General features: G+C 38.8%; 1 protein-coding gene across 1 annotated transcript in view; it reads left to right on the forward strand.

The window, feature by feature from the left end:
- Nucleotides 1-14,984, forward strand: part of LOC134742422 (rotatin-like) — a 46,857-nt gene that overhangs the window by 28,730 nt on the left and 3,143 nt on the right. The window contains exons 24-33 of the mRNA XM_063675564.1: nucleotides 453-678; nucleotides 832-998; nucleotides 3,128-3,295; nucleotides 3,757-4,017; nucleotides 8,195-8,373; nucleotides 9,737-9,938; nucleotides 10,137-10,315; nucleotides 10,568-10,787; nucleotides 13,204-13,307; nucleotides 14,307-14,470. Of these exons, the coding sequence (XP_063531634.1) occupies nucleotides 453-678; nucleotides 832-998; nucleotides 3,128-3,295; nucleotides 3,757-4,017; nucleotides 8,195-8,373; nucleotides 9,737-9,938; nucleotides 10,137-10,315; nucleotides 10,568-10,787; nucleotides 13,204-13,307; nucleotides 14,307-14,447 (1,847 nt within the window). The 3' untranslated portion in view covers nucleotides 14,448-14,470. The remainder of the gene's footprint in view (nucleotides 1-452; nucleotides 679-831; nucleotides 999-3,127; nucleotides 3,296-3,756; nucleotides 4,018-8,194; nucleotides 8,374-9,736; nucleotides 9,939-10,136; nucleotides 10,316-10,567; nucleotides 10,788-13,203; nucleotides 13,308-14,306; nucleotides 14,471-14,984) is intronic.

The following is a 14,984-nucleotide window of genomic DNA, read 5'->3' on the forward strand; positions in this document are numbered from 1 at the left end:
TCTTTATTTACTGCTCTGCAAGATGCAATGTATTAAAGCTGATGCAATTCCGAATGATATGCATCTCAAGCAACCTAGTGCAGTGTAAGTAGCACTTTTAATATTTATGTAGAGAACAATGGCCATTTATGATCGTTCGCATGGTCGATAGATATTTTAAATCTGTAATAAACATCCTCACAACTTATTGTATTTCAAAAGAGCGAATTAATTTAAACTAAACCAGGAGGCCGATTGTGATTTTACAATTTGTTTAGAATTTGATGTTGTTTGATACGACTTGAGACGATCGTCTCCGCTGACTGGTGTGCGCGAAATGTAGTCAGAGCCGTGTCATTAGGCAATAAGGCATCTAACTCGCATTTATTGGTTAAATGCCTAATGACATCAATAACAAATTATTAAATCGGAATTTACTGGAATATAAAATTAATAACTATACATTTTTTTAGAACCTAACGTTCCAATGTCCCTACTCGAGCGCCGTTCAGAACTCGAAGTGCGCGCTGAGAAATGCACAAATGTGCGTATATCTCCGTCAATCGGCGCGCAAGTACGCCGCGCACCGACAGCGTCGCTAGTGGCTGCACTCGCCGATGTTCTGCATAACGTCGCGGCATTCAAGCGATGCCCGGTGCAGGCTTGGAACGAGCAGGGACTTTATCGGCTGCTGTTTAGGTATGACAGACTCCTATGCCCTTACATAAGCGTCGATTGGAGCTAGAAATGTGTTAAAGTATTACGTGCTCGCCCATGTTCTGCACAACGTCGCTGCGTTTAAACGATTTCAGGCTTGGAACTCACTTATTAAATTGCAATTTATAATTTCAGATGCGCCTCCTGTTGTCGTAGTTCTCCGTTGGACAACAACCGCGTCCGCGCCGCCTCGTGCTGCGCGCTGGTCGCCGCCGCGCCGTATAAATGCGTGCCCGCGACCCTGGCCGCTACTAAGGATTGCTTACACAATCTAATGATGACACTCACACCATTGAACGATGGTAAGTTTAGTGACGAGTCTTTTGGGTGTTTGTTTCTTGGTACTGTCATTTGGACAACGATCAAGTCCCGCAATGGGACGTGTCGTGCGTTAGTCACTGCTGTGCCGTACAAATGCTTGCGCTTGCGTCGCTACTAAGGGCTGCTTGCACAACCTGATGACGGTATGTTGGGGTGCAAGTCATTTGAGTGTTTATATCGCCGGTCGCTTGGCCCTGCCATTGTTTACATGTCCTCATGACGGAACTTACGAACTTGAACGATAGTATGATTCGTTAATAATTAAGCTGTATCATTTTGAGCGTTTTTACTAATCAACTGTTAAACTAACTAAGGTTACATGTCCAATTCATACTCCATTCAGGTAGCTCGCCTTCGGAACAGTCTCCCTGTTAAAATTAAACAGTCTCCGAATAGATTTGCTTTTAATAAAGCCTTTTACTTTGCTGGCAGAATGGCAAATTCTTAGCGTCTCTATTTTGTTAGTTTCATCTGATTTCTTATGTATGTGTGAGTTTATGTATTTTATATATGTTATTTACTTATACACCGTGTTTTTATTGAATTCCGTTAACTTCGGGGTGTAGTGGTTAAGTACGTTTAAGAAAACTAAAGTTAATTTACAAAAAAAATCTTTTTGTTTTTATTTTTTTATAAAATTGAATAATGTGACATATCAATGTTATTCGTAATTATGATTATTTTTCGGCTAAACTCTATAACAAATTAAATATTCTGTTAAACATTCACCAACTGTCATGCTGGAAATGCAAGAAAAAAATCGAATCTTTTTACATAATCTCAATTACTCATGATGAGACCGAATTATTATTTGAATGATCATCTCGTCTGATGATGTTCATAAATATTTATAGATTGAAATGATTTCATCAATGTAAATGCGCCGCAATAATTATCATAACCTTGACCTTACCGCATGTTTAATAAAAATAAAGATAGTTTATTATTCAAGTAGGCATATTACAAATATTACAATGCGCTTATGAACGTCAAATAAAGCTACGCCGGCTCTAACCCTACACCACTGCCTCGAAAAATTTAAATCCCCCAATTGGAGGAGGGTATCAAACTCGGCGGGACACATCTTTTCAAAAAATTACATCTTATAATTAACATGCATTACGAGTAAATAAGAAAAAAAAAATACAATTTAAATTACTATAGAATTCATGCAATTACAGGGGAATCTGTTTATTATGACTCCGCTTATACTGACCAACCCACTTACTATGACGCAATTATTTACTGTGCGAAGTGAGGTTTTCATTTAAAAAATTCTTTAATAAAAACGTAACAAATTACGAAAAACAAACCATTGTGTACTATAATTGTAATTTAGTATCTTGTCTATTATTTTCAATCAAAGCTTTACATCTAAACCCATGCTATTATTTATATTACTTGTATATGTTTAGTTGTATGAGTTGTGTAAAAGTACCTACTTTGTTTTGTAATTACAACATGATTTTGCATCATTTTGATTAATAAATATCAAATTACGTAAAAATATTTTCTATATGTTAATCTCTAGAGAGAAAAATGGGGACTACGTGTGGATCACGAATCAGTCACATGATTTCTTCTTATCATTATGGTTTCCGCTGTGAACTGCTCCTGCGAACCTTTAGTTAATCTATCCACGTATAACCGCGACTGTTCTATAGTTAAAAACATATGACAGTGAAGTTAAAAGCATGAATTTTCTCAAATGATTTTTATGCCCCACATCCTAATCTGATAAACAATAGCCTGTGTTGCTTTTGTTCAGCGGTTACCAATGCTACCGCTACTGACTGAACGGGAACAAACTCGTTTAAAAAGAAATATTACTTTATGTAACAGCTTATTCTGAGGCCACACACAGGTAACCGATCATCCTTCATTACCCAAACTCGTTGTCTCAGAATGAGCTGTTACATAAATTTGAACCTTAATACTATCACGATAGTTGCTTTTTAACGACATGGTTGCTTTGGCACGCGCTCGGCACACGACTAAGGCGCCTCTCCATAAAAGAAACAAAGGCTTTTGTTTAACGGATTAGGGTCTGAGGCCTAAAAACCATTTGAGAAAATTCATACTATACAATAGGAATATTTCTCAATTTCAGACGAATTGAACTACGGCGCACTTGCAGCACGAACTCAAGCGTTGCTTCTCCTCGGCTCTCTGCTGCCAGACCGATCAACTGGTGATTCCGTTTGGACCCAGCTGCGGACCGAACCGTCAGCATCGTTCTTCAGTTTATTACTGCAGTGCTTGGAAAGTGATGTCACGGGTAATAAACTACTATCCTATTTAATTTTCCTGTTCATTGATATAATGCTCTGTGAAATACTTGAACAATTGCGTCATTCCTATGTGTATTTTACGATGTAGCATGTACCTCTATTCAGTACTATAATGTCATGTAGTCTAGTAACAGTCTGGCTAGAAATTTCCCGTCATGATTTTTAGTTCCATGATGTACTAACTAAATTCTTCCGTATCGTCTGAATTTTCTTCTTTTAGCGTGAATATTACTACTGATAACCCGATAAATTCGACAATACTACTAATATTTATTTATTCACGATTGATAATGTTTATTTGTTTATGATTATAGTCTGGCCAACTTTTTCCATTACAATCAATTTTGCGCTTTTTTGTATTGGTGATTTTTCCGGTTAGATCACACATCACTTGCTCTTATTTTACAAATACCAACATTAGGTCATCACTGTAAGTTTATGCTTTCAGATTTCCAAGATGCAGCCCTATTCTGTCTCACCCAACTTTCACAATCAGCTGCGAACCGCAAACACCCAGACAAGACACAAGACGAATCCTGCATTCAACTATTGGACAACATGAAAGCGCTTCGCTTCGATAATCGGGACCTCAGCGCTGGCGACGCAAAGGATTGCCAGCCGGAGTATTTAGTAGAGGAGCTGTGCCGGTCCCTGATGCAGATTTATCAGAATATGACTATGCAAGGGAACGTGCATGAATCTAGTCAAGGTAAGGTTTTTTTAGTTTTGTGTTGATACAGTAAAGTTGTAGCGAGGAGCGAGTGTTTTGTGGAAATGGCAGTGTAAGTAAGTAGTCAAAATCAACGATTAATGAGTCTGCAACTTCAAACTCGGGTAGATCCGTATGTCAGATTATGCGATTTTGGTAATAAGAAAAGGTAATAGGGTGGATAATTGCTGAGGGCGTCGAATGGATTTACCCGAGTTTGAAGTTTAGCGACACTAATATAATCACTGTACCGTAATGAATTAGATAGATCTTGCTCCGCAAGTAAGTGCTCATACTACTGTAAAATCTCCCTGTAGTTGTAAATACACGCGCTAAGTACCTAAAGCTGGCTTTTCGTATTCGCTCTCGCCTCACCTCCCCGTCCTATGATTTAATAGGTATTTATGCAACAAGTGCGGAAATTATCTTTACGCACGTGTATCATACAATGTTTTACTATGCATTGTTTGAGTGAATAAAAAAACATATAATGGCAAATAAGTTTAATTATTAAAAGGAGTGTTTTAAATCGACACGAGTTGCAAATTACCTATTCGCATGTGTTTCGTACCAGAGATGGGCATTAATCGATTAATCTTTTAGTTAACTAATCAATCGATTAAAAATATCAATCGTCATTTTTTAATCGCGATTAATTTAGTTGCGATTAAATTAGTTGTGAGAATGTTCGACTAACAACTAAATTAGTTTTAGTTTCAATCGACTAAATTTCACGATTAAATCTATATTAAAACTACGTAGTCGCCCGTTTTTGCATTTTTTATCTTGCAATATGTAACTACAAGTACGTATGTATGTAACATACGGAGGTACTCGTATGTTGTAACTATGTTAGTTTGGGTAGAATTTTGCGACTTATTTTGAAGCAGATATCTTCATCCGATTGAGCTAAAATTATGTATACACGTTTAATTTGAAATGCTTTAATGACAATGCAAATAATGCCATAATATTATTATAACGATATATTGGTAATAACGACAAATAGCGAAAAACTGCATTGTTTACAAATCGCAAACAATAAAGTAGGTTGGTGCATTATTAATACTTTGAATTATACGATACTGAGTAAATCTTAGACATAGAAACTATCAATATTTTGCTGTCTCTGACAATAGTAAAACTCTTTTTAGTGTCACGCGGTGACAAAACAATGGGATAATCCTACTTACCTGGAACTGGAAGTTGTTTGTTGCATTTTGGTGCAAGTGCCGACGCATCTTCTAAAAATAACACGTTCTATTGAATGACACATCTGCATGTTGTTTATTATCTACGCGGTCTATTTTGTTTTCAACGTGTGGTCATTAAACTTACTTACTTTAGTAGCAAAATAATAGTGAGAACAGATCTCACTCCTTAGAAACGGTCAAAATATCGTAAGTAATACATGACTATTTTATTTTTAAACATCCGTTAAGATGTCCTAATCAGTCTGTCAACATAGCCATACCGAGGTATTCTATTCAATTTGCTTCTAACATTAGTCGCGAGAAAATAGTCTAACTAATTAGTCGATTACAAAATTTAGTTGTCCGAAATCAATCGGCAACTAATTTAGTTGCAACTAAATTAGTTGCACTCTATACAACTAAGATTGATCAATCGTCGTTTTCAATCGTCAGTCGCAATTAATTCTTGTAATCTTAATCGTTAGTCGATTACATTTTGCCCATCTCTGTTTCGTACAATGTTTTACACTTCATATGGCCCTTTAAACTTTCGACATATGTACGAAAAGTGCTCTTTTCCGCACTAGTGCGAGAAAGTAGCACCATATGTACTGTAAAAAAAAATTGAAAACAAAAAGCACTAGTGCGGAAAAGTAGTACTTTCCGCATGATATGGCTCCTTAGGAAACACACTTTTCGAGCACATGCATTGTAAAACATTTTTACAGTACATATTATGGTGCTACTTTCTCGCACTAGTGCGTAAAGTGCACTTTTTGTGCATATGTCGATAGTTTAAAGGGCCATATGTACTGTAAAACGTTTTTCAATACACGTGCGAATAGGTAATTCGCAACTCGTGTCGATTTAAAATACTCCCTGCGGTCGTGTTTTAATTTATCGCCACTCGTTTCGAATTTCCTCTTTTCCGCACTTGTATCAAAAATAACTATTGCAAATCTCGTGTCACAACGATTTCTCTTGCACACTAGTACTTAAGTAAATTGATTGGCAGAAAACATATCATAGCAATATGTGTTCGTCAATACTGTTTGTAATACTGCAGCAGTAAAAATTTAATTTGTGACTTGAAACTATTTATAAATTCGATAAGATACAGAGCAAACTAAATAGTGATCCGCTCAAATGATAAAACTAATTGCGTTCCATTTGTTGATTAATGTCATTAAAAGGTTAACAGTTTATAGATTAGATAAATCTGGTCTTGCTGAATGTTTTGTTTTTGTAACTTAATCGACTGATGCTAATGAATCATTCAGGAAAAAAAGATGAAGGTCCATTAGGATGTTGCTTATTTCATTGAAGTTAAAATTTTCTATGTCACCCGCTTAAACTTATTCTCTTTTTTTCTTTATTGCACAAAAGAAAATTCAAACGTACAAAAGGCGGACTTAATGCTACAAGGCATTGTCTACCAGTCAACCTTCAGGCAAGGCGGATAACTTGTAGGCGGTGCAACATCATGTTGTAATTACAAAACAAAGTAGGTACTTTTCCGAAACTTATACAACTTATCAAATACAAGTTATATAAATAATATATAGGTATAATACATACATATATAAGTATTTATCTTTCACTAAAAAACAAATGTGGATTTTTTCAGAATTTTCAATTACGTTTTAGGGGTCGCTACCGAATTTTGAAAATTTTGACCCTTCATACAAAATGATTAAAAAAGAAAATCTAAAACTGAAATAAAACACAAGAGCACAAATTAAAATATTTAATAAAACAATTTGATTTATCCCCAGTTGTGAAAAAAAAGTGCAGTTTAAATTTAAGCTCTAAATTCAGCACTCCTAAAACAGGAATTAAAATTATTTAAAAATATATATCAACTATACCTACTATTGAGTAACATATTAATAGCTTCCATATACCTTGGCTCACTCTCTCTTAAAAACAAAACGAAAAAGAAAAAAAACTTGTATTAAGATCCAAAATTTTCAAAATTCGGTAGCGACTCCTAAAACGTAATTTAAAATTCTGAAAAAAATCGACATTTGTTTTTTAGTGAAAGAGAATAGATTAAGCGGGTGAAAAAAAGTTAGCCACGATTTGAAAGCTTGTTTTATACTGATCAACACGTAATATAATTAGTTTATTATTTAGATCGCGACTTTATTTACTACTTGTTTACTTTGGGATTGTCGTTAGACGCGAATACGCGGCTGGATTGTGTAAAATTATAAGTACTTAGTACAGGTAAATAAGAGGGACACCCATCGTTATTCCTTTGTTATTTATAGCCTTTTAGGTATGTATATGTAAACAATAAAGATACAATGTGTGCTGCCGCATCGTTGCAAGCATTCTTTTCGCTTTTTATGTTGAAGTATCCCACATCTAAAGTAATGTTTTATATAATATCATGGAAAATACATATGTAGGTATTTATTTATTTTATTATTTATTTAAAAATTTAAATCAGGCAACAAGGCCCATATTACAAATACCTTACAGACTAACATATATATCCATTATATAAACTTAAAAAACTAAACACTATTTAGGCGACAAAACGGCGTGGCTCCGTTGAATCGTCTGGTCTTGTGTCGGATTCGGCAGTTTGCCCCGGAACCTCCGAAACACGACACCCTTCGGCCAGAAGTCGGCGCACTCGATGGTCCCCACAAAAGAGTTAAAGTGCACGTAGTGGCGCAATCGAAGCTGGAACACCCTCAGAGTGTAGCCGGTCTTCTGGTGTACATACTTCACCACTTCAGCAGCCGTGGCGGTGTAATGCAGGCGCGACACATACAGCGCCTTACTTGGTGTAGCAACCCGCAAGCCAGAATTAGCCGGTTCGGCGGTACCACACTGAGTCCTACGAGGCACCGAGCGCGCCTTCTTCTTTCTTGACACCAGAGTGAACACCTCCTCGTCCACACTAGCACCAGGGAGCTTCTCTTTGGGTTCGCTTTGGGAGCTGGGTTTATTTATGACGTTTGTTTTTTCAGATGAGCGCTGGTGCCGTCTCTGCTCGTGCCTCGCGTCTCTGCTGTCAGTGAGCGCTCGTGGTAGACTATACAGCGTGCACCGACAGTTCCCGCGAACTCTGCTAGCCACACTGCAGACTGTGCGAGATAGACTGTCCATGTTAGGGCAGCCTGTTGAAGTTATCAGAAATGCGAATACTGTAAGTAGTCAAAAATAAAACTTTTGTTGTTAGTAGTACCCAAACCTGTAACTCACTTTATTGCACAGAAAATGAAATATAGCAAGACGAAAAAGGGTTTTTGTACGAAGGCGAATTTATCTCTTTCAAACCGTTTATTTTTAATCGTTTTAAGTATCGTACCAATACTCGCCTTTACACAAAAAACCTACGTATTTATTACGTTATACATACATTAGTGTAATTCCAAAGTGAATTTTGTTAAAGGCTAAACTCCATAAAATGCGCCACTGTCATTCTTCCACACATGTAACTTACCTGGTTAATTATTAAATTCTGTATCATTTATGTGTGACGTGCACCGTACACGTTTCATAACTTTGGTGAAATGACTATTTTACGCCTAAACAAATCAAATAGCAATAATTAGCCTCATGCATGAAGTTTATATTTGAACGAAATATGTTTTATTCGGATGTTTGTTACCGTTATATCATGTTACAAATGCATTTCCGTTTTTAAATGACCATTTAATTACTTAAAATTATAAATAAAAAGTACAAAAATTTGCCCGCGAAAAGCTAGTGAGCGAAACGCTCGAAACGCCACTTGACGTCACGCGTTCGACAGATTAGTGTCATTAGTGGCAAACGTCAGTTGGACCGCCCAACGTGTGACGTCATCACGCTCTGTCGAATTCGCGCTAAAAATTATGAGCGTTTCAACCGCTCAAAAATTTTCAACATTTTAAATATTTTTTAATAAAATAATGTTAAGGTTTACAAAAGTATTTTTATCATTTCCGGTGTTCCAACGATATAAATTATGAATCCAAAAATAAAAATAAATTCATGCATGGAGCTTATTGGTAGAAACAACATAAATATAATATTACTGGAGATGATCAATTATAACTTGTTACTATCGATACAAGGGGGCCTAGCTTAGTAAGTGAGAGTTTTCGTTCGTATCTGTCATCTCAATATATTGTTACTTTTAGATTGGCGTTTGTCGATAAACGATTATCATCTTGGCTACGACCAATTCATCACATTGGTACGAAATTCTTATCTGATTAAGGCCGCTTCCCCACTCGGCGGCGCGGTATCGGTGCAGGACGCAGTATTTCTTCTTCCTGATTGGCGCGCCCCCGACTCCGCGCCAATCAGGAAGAAATACTGCGTACTGCACCGATACCGCGTCGCTAAGTGGGGAAGCGGCCTTAGGGTGGTATTCCACTTGGCCAATGTTTGATCAAATGTGCATTGCGTGTAACTCTCATTAAGCAAAATGTGAGACGCAAATACAAATTTGATCTAATATTGGGCAGGTGGAATACCTACCACTCTAACGGACACTAAACTTCACAAAATGTTTATTCCAGAATCCAACCCTTCGGACGTTGTACTGGCTGCTAACCCTAATCACTTGTTTGATGACGGATTGTCTGCCGGCTAAGGAAAGTTTAGCGGAAGACAACATAGCGCTGTCGCTCAACCGGCTCTGGCCCTGGTGTATGATGACCGAGTCGCTAAGGGAAGCCGCGGTTCATCTACTATTGACGTTCACTAACAACTGTCCCAAAGGTGAGAATATTTCACTAGCTGATTGTGTGCCGGCGACGGAAAGATTAGCGGAAGACAACATAACGTTGACGCTCAACTCTTAATATATAATAGTTAAGGAACAAAAAAAAATAGTACTAAACCATTAAATAAGCGAAGTAAACTATTCCATGTCACGTGGCTAGCTGGAACATACTTATGCTGATTATTGTTATGCAGCATGGAGCGCAATGTGCCTGTGCGTGGGCGGGCGCAGCCTGCTAGTGGAGTGCGGCGCGCTGCTGAGCCGAGAGGCCGCTGCCGCGAGCCGCGCGCACTCCGACCTCACGCTGCTGGCCTGCGTGCGGGTGCTGCGCCACACCGTCCACCACCACCACTGTCGAGCCCTCATACTGAAGGTACGCACACATGCACGCAGGCATACCTGTAATGATTTTATGTCAGTTACAAAAGCGTAATTTAACAAATATGCGTGCATTACTACGTTTATTTGTGATCCCATCTTTTCAACCACAGCTTAACGGTATCACTGATAGTACGATGGGGCAGCAACGCGGACACGTGTGCCCGCTTTAACATATTTTGCACTCAATAATAATAGTTTTCCATCGGAGCGAGTTCCAAATGAACTGTATAACGTTTGTCTACAGAGCGAGGCGCTGTCATCTCTCCACGCGATGCGGTCCCGGGCGCTGCGTGTGCGTGGCGCCGGCGCCGCGCCCCGGCAGTGGGGCCGGCTGTGCGCGGCGCTGGCGCGGCACGCGGACGGCGCGGCGGCCGTGCTGGCGCTCGGCCCGCGCGCGGCGCCGCTCAAGGCCGTGGCGCATGCGGCGTGTCATCCCGAGCTGCGACCCAAGTTCCTCAACGATTGTGAGTACACCTTATGGCCCCTCTACACGATGGCCCAATGTAAGCCGATCTAAGGGACGCATTTATGCGTTAGAGGGAGCAAGTGATATTGCTATCTCTTTCCACCGCATAGCTGCGTCCCTTAGATTGGCCTACGTTGGGCCATCGTGTAGAGGAACCATTAAGCCTTCTGTCAAACTAATTTAGGTATTATATAGCTCTTGTGATAAGCGCTGGCGCGGCGGCAGTGCTGGAGTGAGAGCCCCGCGCGGCGCCGCCGGCCGCCGTGGCGCATGCGGCGTGTCATTACACTACATTACTCCTCCGGTTCATTTAACATTAGAACAAAAATATGCAGTATATGCCATAATATAATCCCCCCCCCCCCACCCCCCGTATCTCCTGAACCTTTAGTTTTGATATATTCAGGCCCCTATGAAGCTCACAAGTGGTTACATTTTTTCATTTTTAGGACCTATGCCTCTTTCCCACTCATATACGTGATAGGTTCCCTTTTGCACACTTCAATTATCTTTAAGCGTCTTTCTAGACCTGAGGAATCGATACGGCAAAAAAGCTCATCCTCAACTAAGGAGGAGGTAATCAGTGTAATCACTAAACAATTTAAGAGTAACAATTATTGAAATCTAAATTATATGTTAAACTTAGCAGCACACCAATCCGTAGTTCCCGAAAATTTAAATACACGTGGTTCATAGTTGACGTCATTTTAATTATTCTAAAGAAATACTATATTGTATAATGAATACGTTTTCGTTAGTCTTCTCAAGGTTGCTTTTGACAGCTGTGACACATAATTATAATAACACACTAGGAAACATAATTTACTGGATAATTGATTATTGGTGTCATTCTATTTAGTTTAGTTTTTTAAATACATACTCTGACTCGGTTCAGCGTTCTCATATTCATGACATTCTGTGTTTAGCTGCACATAATTCAACTTATTAGGTAAATATTTCATTTAGAACCTACTAGAGACTAGTGAGTAATGTAAACTCCATAATTTCTAAACATATTGTTTTCAAAAAAAAAAGAGGTCATCTAAGTAGACGTTCAATAACGTCTCATTTATATTTTTAGGGTTCTGTACCTAAAAAGGAAAAAAACGGAACCCTTATTGGATCACTCGTGCGTCTGTCTGTCTGTCCGTCTGTCACAGCCTATTTTCTCCGAAACTACTAGACCAATTAAGTTGAAATTTGGTACATATAAGTAAATCTGTGACCCAAAGACGGACATGTAACGTAAACAAATGAATTTTGAACATGGGAGCCACTTGGGGGGTAAATGAGAAAAATTAAAAATTAAGTTTTTCAAACTATCGTGTTATTTGATTTGATTTCATTCAAGAAAATAGGCAAAAAATTACATCCTTTATCTCCGAAACTACTGGGTCTTAAATTAAAAAAAAAAAATTTTTACACAAAATAGTTCTTTACCTATACTATAGATGACAGGAAAACCTATTAGAAATGTGCAGTCAAGCGTGAGTCGGACTTAATTACTTTTTGATCCGACCCCTACAGGTTTTTTAAAGACATTTTTCTCTCACGTTTCACATAAAAAATACATTGTTAAAAATTGTGTAATGTACGGAGCCCTTGGAACGCGAGTCCGACTCGCACTTAGCCGGTTTTTATTATGTAGTGTGGGTGTAGCGCGAAGGCTTCGCTTTAATTATAACACCACCTAGGAAACTCTCAATAAGATCAACCATAGGAAATTGATTTCAAAATCAGTTCAATCGTTTGAGAGTTAAAATTATTCTGATAGAAACACAGACACACACGTAAAACTTACAACTGCCAAACTTATAAATGTACACCCACAAAAAGTTGTTCTGGCTCCATAGCCACTGTATAGTTTTTTTTTGTTGACTGTAAATGGGTTGAGATTTAGCAGTCTTTGATCTACTCGTCTCTCTCTGGATCTTACTGACAAAAGTATTAAAGAAGATCGGTCGGCACTCGGCAACCATTATCCATCATGCTTTTGTACTTGTCCATCACTTTGCAGTCACTCGCTAAGCGAATGTTTGTTAAAACGACAACCAAACGACATTTGCATAAAAGCCAAATATGCATAGACCATACTTGTGCTAGGCAACAAAGCAAACACTTTTGAAGGTTATTTTACAAACCTTGTAACTAAGCTTGCTTGGCTTGACTTGGCCAGTCGCTTGTCCGTAATTGTCTAACTCTTGTTGTTGGGCGATCATTTTGAAAATAAATCTTGTAAAATAGCAGCAAGAGAGCATTTTAGATTAGTACTTTAAGTTTACAACTTTTGTTTGGTTCCATTAAATATATTAGTTTCCTTAGCATTGTGTTATTGAGAGCCCTGACTGTTTACTGTTTAATTTTCTTCTGAAGAATTCGCTAATCTAATAGTAATAAATATTTAAACTTTGTAGCGGAACTCCTGGAGCTGCTGACCGGTAGCCTGCTCACGGGGGACATCGCTGACATCGTGTCGGCAGCCCGTGCAGTGTGGGCCTTGGCTGCTAATAACCATAAGGTACGTCATAGTTAGGGATTTGGGACTGCGGCTTTTGGCGACGACGAAATAATAATCGTAGCATTACTCACCATAGAAATGTGTGACAATACGGTTGTCACTGATATGTTAAACTATCTTTAACTGCCTTTTAGATTAGGCACGTCACACGATTTGTTTTTTAAAGAAAATCAGACTATGAATTTATAAATTCCGTAACCTTAGTGATTATATAAGATTTTATTTAACTTGTAATACTTATATGTATGTATCTATGTTCGGGTCAAATCTTGCGAGCTAAATTAAACCCACTTCCCTTATTAAGTTGAGCTGCATCTTTACATACATATGTAATTTGGGTGACATTGAAATATTATGGTACCATCGAGCTGATGTGATGATGGACACAGGAGGTGGCTATATTAGCTACTCGGTGTTAAAACAATAGGTGACATTGACAGTATCTAAATTCATTAAGATAGAGAATTCATGACCACAGAGATTCAAGCAATAAAGATATTGAGTATTGAAGCTCATCTTGTATGTGATGTGTAGTCTATAATATAGACTATACAGGTTGGATTTTCTTATTGGGTCAGTGAGGGCAGTTATCAGATCCCGTGCTGCTACGCGAAAACGGTCTTAGAAGACCTTCCCTCGATTTCAAATTAATGAAGATTGGCGTTTACAGATTTTGGAAAAACATACATATTCGACAAACTTTTTTTTTGATGCCAATCGATCCCATTCCTATCCAGGATCAAAACTTCAAAAGCTTGTATGGGACCCAAAAAAAAATTTACGCTAGAAAAGCCACAAATCAAGGAAAACTTTTTCCTCGCCTTTAGCCTCACATTAAGACTAGTTTTAACATTTATTATAAACAATGTATACGGTAGTATAGTAACAAGTTACCACGTATAGGTATCATCGTCTAGGTGTCACGTATAGGTGTCATAGGACATAAGACCGAATTTGGCATGTGTAAGCTGTTTATTTAACCATATCCACAATTCGCAGGCGAAACTTCTCCTGAGAAGCGCGCGAGTGCCGCAAGCAGTGCATTCAGCGCAGCAGCGTTTGCAAAGAAGTACGGACCCCGCAGCGCTGCGCGCGCTGCAACTCATCGCGTACACACGTTCCGTGCTGCAAACCACGTGATCACGTCTACAGTTACTGAACAGGTAAGGCAGTTACTAATGGCGTGTAAGGATTCCACCAGTCTATTTAGTGCAGTAGGGATTGCAAAGAAGTACGGACCCCGCAGCGCGCTGCAACTCATCGCGTACACGCGTTCCGTGCTGCAAACCACGTGATCACGTCTACGGTTACTGAACAGGTAAGGCAGTTACTAATGGCGAGTAAGGATTCCACCAGTATTTAGTGCAGTAGGGATTGCAAAGAAGTACGGACCCCGCAGCGCGCTGCAACTCATCGCGTACACGCGTTCCGTGCTGCAAACCACGTGACCACGTCTACAGTTACTGAACAGGTAAGGCAGTTACTAATGGCGAGTAAGGTTTCCACTAGTCCATTTAGTGCAGTAGGAATTGCAAATAAGTCCGGACCCCGCAGCGCCGCGCGCGCTGCAACTCATCGCGTACACGCGTTCCGTGCTGCAAACTAAGTGACCACAACATTTAGTTAATTCACAGGTAGGGCAGTTACTAATGGCGAGTATAGTTTCCACCAGTCCAT

This window comes from Cydia strobilella, chromosome 6, assembly GCF_947568885.1.
Source record: "Cydia strobilella chromosome 6, ilCydStro3.1, whole genome shotgun sequence".
Classification (NCBI taxonomy): domain Eukaryota; kingdom Metazoa; phylum Arthropoda; class Insecta; order Lepidoptera; family Tortricidae; genus Cydia; species Cydia strobilella.